At 43.5% G+C, this 10,654-nt stretch overlaps 1 protein-coding gene across 3 annotated transcripts in view; it reads left to right on the top strand.

The window, feature by feature from the left end:
- reps2 (RALBP1 associated Eps domain containing 2) overlaps positions 1 to 10,654 on the top strand; it is a 43,901-nt gene that overhangs the window by 3,300 nt on the left and 29,947 nt on the right. For all 3 annotated transcript variants that reach the window (XM_049588936.1, XM_049588935.1, XM_049588934.1), the window contains one exon: positions 2,984 to 5,963. In XM_049588936.1, the coding sequence (XP_049444893.1) occupies positions 5,571 to 5,963 (393 nt within the window). In that variant the 5' untranslated portion in view covers positions 2,984 to 5,570. The remainder of the gene's footprint in view (positions 1 to 2,983; positions 5,964 to 10,654) is intronic.

Raw genomic sequence — 10,654 nt, 5'->3', positions numbered from 1 at the left:
GTGAAGGAAAACAGCCAATCAGAGCCGAGGAGTCTCTAAAGCAGCTGTTTTAGTGTTTTAGTAAGCTTTAAAATTAGAAAGTTTGTGACCCGGCCACCATGTTGGATACAGTTCAACAGGACTACCAAGCACCGCTCACCAGCCAGACCAACTTTCTCATTATACAGTTAAAAAACAAACCCCTTAGGGTTTTTGGACTCCCGTTTTGAAGCCTCAAGTTTGGCATTTCGGCCGTCGCCATCTTAGTTTTTTGGAGCCAGACGTGACGATACTTCAATCAGGAGAGACAGAAGAATGAAGTAAAGATAATATTTAATACAGAATTTGAGTGTACAGATTAGCAGATGCTGATAAAAGCCCCTTTTACACTGCCAGTTAGTGTTTAAACAGACCAAGGCGGCCTTCCGCAACGGGAGGGGCTGTTGATGACTTGTGGGAGGAGCTGGTGATGACGGTGCACATGCGAGCCACTGGCGGTGGATAAACAGGAAACAGCTGATAGCAGGAATTACCGAGCAGCTAGTAGCAAGAGGGAAACACAAACCTGACAGACACTGTAAAGATGAGCAACTGGGGAGACAAAGAATTGCGCGCCCTCCTTGTCCTCACAAATGAAGAGGCCATTAACCGTCAGATGACGGGGACGGTGAAGAACGGGCCGATTTACGAGAGAATCACCGAAGGACTGACCAGCCACAGCTTCCCTCCCACGTCACTGTTTACGTCACACGCTGAGCTACACGTTTTGTTACTTGCTCACGCCCCCCATTGCCCCAAAAAAGCCACATTCTATATAAACAAAAGTAGGTAGGTGGCATTTTGCTGCACTCCCCGATTTTGTTTTTATACTGCCAATGCTGAAAGAAGACTGATTGGGCTTTCCTGCAAATTTGCACAATTCCTGTCTAAAAAGGGCTTAAGATTTTACAGAAGTCTTTGGTGCTTGGACACCGGAGGGAGATATTTTAGCAGCAGATTAAATCCCCCCATGGAGTCCAGACACTGGTGGAGGTGGTGGTGGCTGGTGACTCTGAGGCGTATGAGGATGATGAATCTGTAAAAACTAGGTGGTGATAGGGATGTGGAGGGCACACATCATGGCAGCAAGAAAGAACCATATTTAAAATGAGGAGCAGTAAGATGATGGTCAAAGTTGTCACAGTGAAATTTAAAGTGTGCTGATTGAGTCACGTCATCATCTTACGCATTGAGTAACATTACAAGTTAAAGTTCCACCTTAAAAGTTGCCGGCAGTCGGCAAAGTGAATTATTTTTTCTCAGACTCCAGCTGCTGTGAGAGGCAGAAAAACATGCTTTCATTTTATAGTTACAGTTTACTAATAAAACTCTCCACAGTATGAACAGTGGTTACATGAGCCTCAAAACCAGACACAACTCAGCCCTGAGCAGAGTGAGCGTCCTCTACTGACCAATCAGACTGCAGTGTTCACAGCTCCACCTTTTAGTACCAGATCTGTGTGCTAGGTGCAAATATTTTTTATAGTTTTATTTTAAATGAAAGTAGGTCATCTTAAACTATTTAGCATTTGAAGGAGGGACTTTATTTTTTTCACAGACTATCTGTCTCATGTCCCTCTAACCTAACCTTCAAAGAATGCTTTGTGACAGGGAGGGGGGGTTATAATATAAGAGGAGAATTTAACCTTAAAAAACAATGTGTTTGTACAACTAAGAAGAGTCTGTGTATTTCAGTGTTTGGGATGGACATGTGGGATGGGCTGCGTGATGAGTTAAAACAAATCACAAATATAAATCAATTTAAAGAACTATATAAAAAAGATATTTTTGTCAGATATATAGACGCAGAAAAGTTGTGTTAGGGGTGTGCATATTTATTTTGTAACACTGGGTGGTACTTGAACTGTAAATAAACTGGTAAATAGACTGGGGATAGGTGTATATTCGTTGTAAATAAATTTGGGTCTTTGTTGAAATAATATATGAGTTAAAAGAAGAAATGTAAGAAAGGGGTAGGGACACAAGTTTCACTTCTACATGCTTCTTTTCGGACACTGTTGTCTTCTTCTTTTTTGTTTTTTTATTATGTTTTAACCATATTTTTCCCTTTTATGTTGGTGTGAAAACAGAAATGTGTGGCTTGTATCGAGCTGACTGTAAAAGAGTAAAGCATCTGATCGTATCCACTCTGTTGCTGAGATAAGAGCAGCATTCCTCGTAGAGCAAATGACTGATTTGGCAAACAGGTCACAGGATGGTATGCGCTCAATTCAGCACACAATGACCCTGCACTGGGACATGCCAGAGTCAGCACTTATTCCTGCTTCTTTCAATGTGCCAAATCTCGACATTCAGGACAAGTTGTTCTCCAGTTTCTGCCTGTCTCTCCTAAAACATGGCTATCAGGCCTGAACCAGCTTCATTGTGTGAGTTAGACAATAAAATGCTGAATGATTTCAACCAAATCTCCCGTGCAGTGAGCTCAGTGTGTGACGTTAATGTAAGAAAACCTGTAGAAAATCACAGTTCAAATTCCTGTCATTTTAAGTTAATCATCATGGTTAATTGTTCAACCGCTGCGTCGTTAAGGACGCCTGACGAAGCTGTTTGTAAGGAACTAAGTTGACACAGCGCAGGCGAGGCAAAGTCTGCTGCCAGGTTTGCTCTTTAAATCTCACCCTCATGATAGCAGACTGTATCCAGCGCAACCACAGCTGGCCACATTAAACTGAGCACTTGACCGACTATAAATGATCTTTTGCTCCCATAAAACGTCATAAGTGTTTTTCCATAGAACAGACAACACCCAGGAACCACCTGGAGCAAAACAACTGAGATTTACCACACAGGACAAACAGATAAACCTCATAAAAGGATCCTGCTTTAACATTTTTTATATGATCAGTTACAGGACAGAGAAATGAAATAAAAACACATGTTGTTTGCCATTGTGCTGCTGCTTTCATCCATCTATCCGTCCTTCTGTTTTCGCCCGCTTATCCAGGGCCAGGTCATGGTGCAGCAGGCCAAGCAAAGTATTCCAGATGCCCCTCTCCCCAGCGACTCTTTCCAGCTCCTCCTGGGGAACCCCTGAGGTGTTCCCAGGCCAGATGAGATATGTAATCCCTCCAGCGTGTTCTCAGTCTGCCGGGGCCTCCTACCAGTGGGACATGCCCAGAACACCTCTAACAGGAGGCGCCCAGGAGGATCCTGATCAAATGCCTGAACCACCTCAACTGACCCCTTTCGACACGAAGGAGCAGCAGTTTTTTTTTCTATCCAGATTAAAACTCAGGTCTTGTAGAAAAACACAACAGAAAATCTAAAGATCTTCCAGAACATATCCCATAACGTGAAGACTGATGCATTTTAATAAACTGAGGTAAAACACAAGTTACTTTAGATTTCTTTTACTCTGGGGTTTCTCTCAGGTCAGTCTGACACACTGATTCACATGAGTAGTTTTTGCTGTAGGGCCTCAGACTGCAGGTGTGTTCCTGAACAGATGATGGCAGCAGAGGCTTTTTAAGGGCATTAGGAGCTGGGTTTAAAAAAGATTCAAGGTTCAAGAAGTTTATTGTCATAACACAGTAAAGCAGTGGTTTACAGCATACAGTGGAACTCTTCATTGTTGGTGTCAGTTCAGTTTTCAGTTTTATCTATGAAGCCCAATATCACAAATCACAGTTTGCCTCAGAGGCTTTACAGCACACGACATCCCTCCCTCACAGTGGATAAGGTAAAACTCCCCCAAAAAAGCCCATCGCACTCACTGACTGCTACAACTTCATCTGACTTGTTGCAATATTTTCAGATTATTTAATTCCTTTTTTTCCTTTCTTCAAACGCTGCCCCCCGTTAACTATCTGTGACCTTTTATATTTTGTAAATCAGTAACCGCTGTGCATCTGTCTATGTGTTAGTGTGTCCATGTTGTCTCCATCTGTGTGCAGTCATTGGTGAAGGGATTAAAAAACATTTACAGATGATGTGGCTCTGACAGGCCACATTTACAGAGCTGAGATTGAGCCACTTCTACAGCTGGTGCTCAGATAACTCACTGGTTTTAAAAACAAAGAAAACCAAAGAAATTCACATCCATTGCAGAAGAAAATCCTCTCTGTCCCTAACAGCAATGCTCGGCTTGCAAAGGCTCAACAGTGTCTGTAAAGGAAGTTTTGACCGTGGTGATATTAAGACTTTCATTCAGAGTATGTTGACCTTTAGTATTCAGAGTTGGGGAGGAGGCACTATCTGTACAAAACAAGAACAAACTGTCTGGAGAACCAACGTGCAGTGTTCCTCACATGACACATCAGAACATAATGAATCTATCTCGTAAGATCACAGCCGATCCACTGACGTCTCTACCTTCAGGGAGCAGGTATGCAGACTAAATGAGGCGTCACAACATCTGTCCCACAAACGGGCTCTGATCACATGATCTTATTGATTTCTCAATGATCGTGCTTTTTATGACACTTTTGTGATGCTTGTTTTATGTGATGTGCTGTTGATGTGTTGCTTTTATGCTCAGTTGTGCGGAACAGATCCCCCTCGGAGCAGTAAAGGTTTTATTTATTTCTACTCCAGCACGTTTCAGAGGGAAATATTGTAACCTACTTTTTACTCAACTGCTTCTCTAACAGGTGTACTAACAGTTACTTTTCAGATTTATACTTTGCATTAAAAACACAATGAGCCCATTAATTACAAGACGTCAAAAAATAAATCAGTGGTTCCTCATGTTTTTGGCTGATGACCTATTAAAGGAAAGCAGTGTCTGGTTGGGTCCCTCGTCATGTTTTATAGTTGTTAGCATCCATCCTTCCACCAAAAAGGGATTTTCCACTTTAGACTTCTCACATGGTTTAATTTAAATAACTTTGAGGCCCAAAGAGGTCAGATTATCCAAAACAACAGCAAAAACTGAATAAAGAATTAATGCAGCAAAGGGGGTGAAGGGGTCCGAACTTTCCCTTGAAGGTTGGGCCTTTTTCTTTTGCTAGATTAACTGGATTATCAGAGGATCACTTTCTGACAGGTTGTCTTAAATTTGTTGTACTGAAGTGTTTGTGTATTTTGATAATACAAATTAAAACATAAAATCAGTGTTGGGGTGTAACCCCTTAAATCTGTGAGTGGCCACAGAGAAACCACTGTGGAAGTCACTGTATTAATAAACACTTGACAGCATTGATGGAAGACGAATTCAGGGACCAGTTGCACAAAACTTTGCTTTTTAGGTCCAATATAAACTATGAAACATTACTATTGCAATTTCTCTTTCTCTTGAGCTCGACTTACTGGACTATAAGCACGTCTGAGTGTGATGCCGTGACACAAAGGCCCTAAATTGTGACCCCTGGTATACCTTTAATATGTTATGTGGGTGTCTCTCTCTCTCTAATGCAAGTTTCCCTGGTCAAAGCACAGACTGACTGGACTACATCTATATTAGAGTGGTCTCCTTATTATGGGATGTTCATATAAAGCAGCCCCTTGTCTCTGACAGTCTTCCTGTGCTCTGCAGCCCCCTGCAGGCTCAGGCCGGTACTGCTACAACCAGCCATAATAGGCAGTAGGAGTGGATGATCCTGAACCGAGCAGTCAGTCTGTCTTCACAAGGAGCACTGCTGTCGGAGGTGATACCGCCCTCCTCCTCCTCCTGCTGCTGCCAAACCGACCGCCTCGCTTCCAGCTTGACACCGGAGCCGGTGACCGGAGCCACCGGAGCGGGATGCATCGATCTGTTTGGTTGTAGTGCTTCTCTCCGGCGGGTCCTCCATGCGTCAGCCCCGGGAATGGATCAGGAATCCGGTGCGGCGTCCACGGGGAGCTTCATCTCCCTGAACGAGCACGAGCAAAGGTATTACTCAGGTCTCCACAGCCTGTGCCAGGCGGACCCCTCAGGAGCTCTGTCGTCCAGCAAAGTGGCGGAGCTGTTCAAGGCGTCTCAGCTGCCTCCTGAAGCCCTGCATAAAGTGAGTGCTCTGCGCCTGCTTGGTCATCACATGTTACCAAGTGTGAAGGGCTGAGAGCTGCGGCTGCTCATCACTGAACCTCAGTCCTCTGCAGGGTCTATGTGAGCAGCCACTGCTCTCTAATGTAGGATTATGAGCCATTATATCAGCTCTGTGAGGTGTATTTATTATAGTGTGTGTGTGTGTGTGTGTGGTGTCAGAGGGAGGTTTTACACACCTCCTTTCTTTCACCCCTCTGTCACACAGCAGGGCAGTCCCTTTACAATCACTGCATTAGCTGTACATCTGTCTGTATGTCCCCTCCCTGCATCTGTAGCACCACAGAACATATTTTACAGTGAGGCTCAGAGCTAGAGTGTACACACACGTGTACATGTGTGCACTAGTTGTCCACATTATAAATCCTTCTTAGCTCAGTTCATGTTATTCATGATGAGCTGGTTTACTACTACAGGCAGAAAGTTCTTGTGTGTGTTGTACTCACCTGCCAGCAAGAGTTCAGTCTGCAAAATCTCCTCTGCTTAAAGGACCGTACCAGTGGTTCTGCATTTTAGCTCCTTTACGACTAAACAATTCACTTAACCATTAACTGTCATTTTCTCAGTGATTGTTTTGTCTAGAAATGTTGGACTAAATGTCTAATTTCACAGAGCTTAGTGTGAAACATTCAGATTGTTTGTGTGATAAACAATCAGAAATCCTACAAAATTGAATTTACAGTGATATAAAACTGAGAAAGGTCCTCACTCCGACATCGTTACATATCAACGTTTGGTCATGAACTTTCCACGCCCACATACGACGTGAAAGGCACGCTGGGTGTGTTGGTTGTTGACGTTCTGAGAGGCTGTGTCAAGTTCTGCTTGTTACATGCCTTGTCTTCTTTCAAAATACACTTCTGTTTTCACAAGAAATGTACCATTTACATACAGTCTCTTTCAAATTAAAAGCACTACGTTGGTACAACACTGCAATTTGACGGGGTATTTTTTCCCCTTCAACAACAAAAACACAGAACAGGGTTTGGCATTAAAATCTTACGGGACGCGAACACTGCTCTCTCTGGTGAAAGTCGGCGTTTGTTGGACCCATCCACCACCCGTCCCACCTGCCCCACTTGGACTTTCACAGCCTTAACATTTGGCCTTGTCCCACCGTGTTTCCTCCTGACACCATTGGGCGCTGTTAAACTATAACAGTAACAGGCCGCGAATCATGCCGACATTCAAAGACACCGTTGGTTTTCATTGGTTTTTGAAGCCGCATGTCACTGCCCAAGCGCTGGATTTCGATGACTTCGCAGTGAGACCAGGCTCTCCTCACAGTTTAGAAGTTGGGACCAGAAAATGTTTGCAACAAAAAATATTTAAACAATGTTTTGGTTGGTTTTCAAGGCAGTTCATTATCTGTCTATCAACAATCGTTTTAGCTCTACAGAGAACAAATTTGCAAACCATGCTGCCTCATTTTTAGTAGTCGCTACTCTACGGTTCCAGGCAGACATTGTCTTCCATTCATTTCCATCACAGAGAACGTTAAAGCAACACTATGCAGCTCCATGATTTCAGGTGGTAGTGCTTGGTTTCATTAGTATCCATAAGTTTTCAGAAAACATGCACAAATATGGACGAAATGATCACAGAGAACAGACAGAGGGCTCCATCCGTGTTCAAACAAGTATCTAATATTGAGCATAAATAAGCCCAGAGTCTTACAAATGAAAAGTTAAGTTCATAAGCAATAAAGTGCACCTTTGCTGTGTTCAGTATACTCAGCGGTTTTCCTGCCACAGCCTCATTTGGTCTGGTGTGACCAGACGTTTATGTTAGCAGCAAATGGTAGCACACTTTAGCAAGATGTTAATGTATGAAGGACACTCGACCTCTTCACTTTTCTCCTCTTGTGCTCCTTTTACATTACGGTTTAGCCCAAAATCATCATTCTGTAATTGTCACTCGTGGCCACAATAACTGCTGTCAAACCAAAGTAACATACAGTCACTTTAAAGGAGCGGTGTATAAGATTTTGGGGGATTTAGCGGCATCTAGTGGTGAGGATTGCAGATTGCAACCAGCTGAAATTCTCCCAGTTAAGAATCCTTCAAGGTTCATTGTTCAGGAGGTTTTTACTGGGAGCCAAATTATCCTCAGAGGTCTCTATCAGACCAGGTAATTTAAACCGATAAAAACACTGAATCAAGTAGTTTCACAGTACAAATTAGTGTTTCTCTAAGATTATTTGGGTCGTCAGAGACGGGCCGCTAGCCTAGCACCTGCTAATCTGCTAACCTGTTAACGACAGCGGCCGACTTGATAATGCGAATGGCCCTAGGCAGTGTTTGGTTTGTCCGTTCTGGGCCACTGTAGAAACATAGCAGTGCAACATGGCAGACTCCGTAGACGAGGACCCGCTCCCTAGGTAGATATAAACGTCTCATTCTAAGGTAACAAAAACACTGTGATGCTTCTTTTCAGGTGATTATAAACTAAAGAAAACACATGTTTAATATATTAAATCCCATTTCTGCCGGTAAATCCCCCTGACTTTTACACACTGGACCTTTGAGTCTGCGTTCATTTCTGTCAGTCGTGTTTTTGTCTGAGGTTATGCTGTACAGACTTTTCCAAACTCACCACAGTAATGTGAATGTGACAGAAATTAATGAATGGAAAACAATGTCTTCCAGGAGCAGGAGAAAAAATAACATCTAAGTAACTAAAACTATGCAGCATTTAAAAGAAAACATCTGAGCTGTGAAGTATGCCTGATTTGTAGTTAGGGATCTAAAGCTTGTAAAAACCCTGGCTCTGGTTTTTGGCTCTGGAACTCCTAAGTCAGAGGCGTTCTGCTGACCCATCACAGGCACATAAACATATTTTTCCAGCTCAGATGAACACAGTAGGTCGCTGCCTCCAATTCACGCCACTCACAGTCCCATGGGGGTCAGCTCCCGGCGATCGCAGCCCATTGTGTCTCTGTGTGGGTGTCAGGAAGTTTGGCACTGAGCTCCGCTTCCTTCCTGTCCGGCCTGGATCGCCGCCACCACACGGGGGTGATTGACACACAGCCTTCTGAGCTGTGTTTGGCCTGGCTGCAGGATGCCTGCAGGATCACTCTTGGACTCAACGCTGACTTCTGGGTCATTGTGTCAAACAGTATCAGAGAGTCGTAAATGGTGCGTTTCCTCCGGGGTTTATGATGACATAGACGTCGTGCTATGATTCAAGATGGTTTTTGCTGTAAATACTTTCTGCTGTTTGTCAAAACAAGGAGCTGTGTGTAGAGGTGTGTTTTGTTGAGTCATGACTACATTGACCAGATTTACAGAGAAGGATCTATATGTCTGGCCTGTGTTTACAGCAGATAAGCAGCAAAGCATGACACGTCTTCCTGCTCAGCTGTCATTACTGACTGAAGCCGGGAGTCTCTTCCCACACATTACTCTGCAGTGAAATCAATTGTTATGCTGATTTCATGGACTCAGTGTTCAGCAAGTGTTTTTCCTTTAACGTTTTATCATGTGAACATGATAACAGCCAGAGCAGCCCCGTGGAAGCTGAAATGCTGAGTTGAAAGTGCCTGAATCACTCATTAATGTCTGTTTGAGTTAGCTGTCAGGCTGAAGGTGAAGTCTCTGGTATGTGCTGACTATAGTCACATGTTACATGTAATGCTGTGTTGACAGACATTGCTGTGGAACCTGTCTGGCTGAACAAGGTGTGGCCTTGTTTCAGATAGATCTTTACTCCGCTCTCCTGGCGCTGAAACATTCAGGATACACACGTTATATCTTTGTTTAATCAACTACATTGTTTTGTTTCTTGCGGCGAGGCTCAAGCACAGTCAGTCTGTTGATCCACCCACCCAGTTACAGGACTGAAATACTGTAACTCAGCATCTCTTGGATGGATTGTGATTGAATTCTTAGAGAGTGAATCCTACACCCAATCAGCAGATCAAAGTTTTCACTTATCCTGTGACATGTCTGAACATCTACCACGTGGACTGGCACAAAATCTTGTTCAGACATTTATGGTTCTCAGACAGTGAATCCTGATGACCCCTTAAAGAAGTACTCCACTCATTTAGGGTGCTTCCAGACCTAGAGTCGTCTCCTTTGGTCTGAATCAGGGACTAATTTTGTTCTAATGTTGTATAATTGCCTAGAGTTGGTTCGTGTTCTCACGGCAGCATTTACAAGCGGACCAGATCAAATGCCTTGTGTGAGAAAGCTGCTCTTGATTGGTCAGAATTTCCATGTGGGTAAAATCCAGGAAGTAAAGCAAACGTTGAAGAAGAGCACACTTGCAAGATAAATGTGACACTTTCTAATGTCACAATGGAGGGACAACTACGCAGGTTGATTTTAGCGCTGCTCATCGTGGACTATATTGCTGTCATTGTTCATTTTAGTCAAAGCATACAGTTTGAAAACGAGGTGCGGCTCCAACTAGAAAACAATGTTTTGATGCATTGGATGTGCTGAATGTGCATATTAAGGCAGTACAGGAGGAGGTGCACATTAATAATCCTCCAGGACTGTAACATGCTCATGTTTAACCCAAACAATGTGTCATGTGACTGCAGTTGCTTCAGATCCAGGTCGGGACACGTTCTCACCACAAACCAACCGCAACAGAGTTCGTTTATAACCAGACCGAGACCACCTCTTCATGAAGGTCTCAGTCTGG

Source organism: Epinephelus fuscoguttatus, linkage group LG10 (assembly GCF_011397635.1).
Source record: "Epinephelus fuscoguttatus linkage group LG10, E.fuscoguttatus.final_Chr_v1".
Classification (NCBI taxonomy): domain Eukaryota; kingdom Metazoa; phylum Chordata; class Actinopteri; order Perciformes; family Serranidae; genus Epinephelus; species Epinephelus fuscoguttatus.
This window is presented reverse-complemented; position numbering and strand designations above follow the sequence as displayed.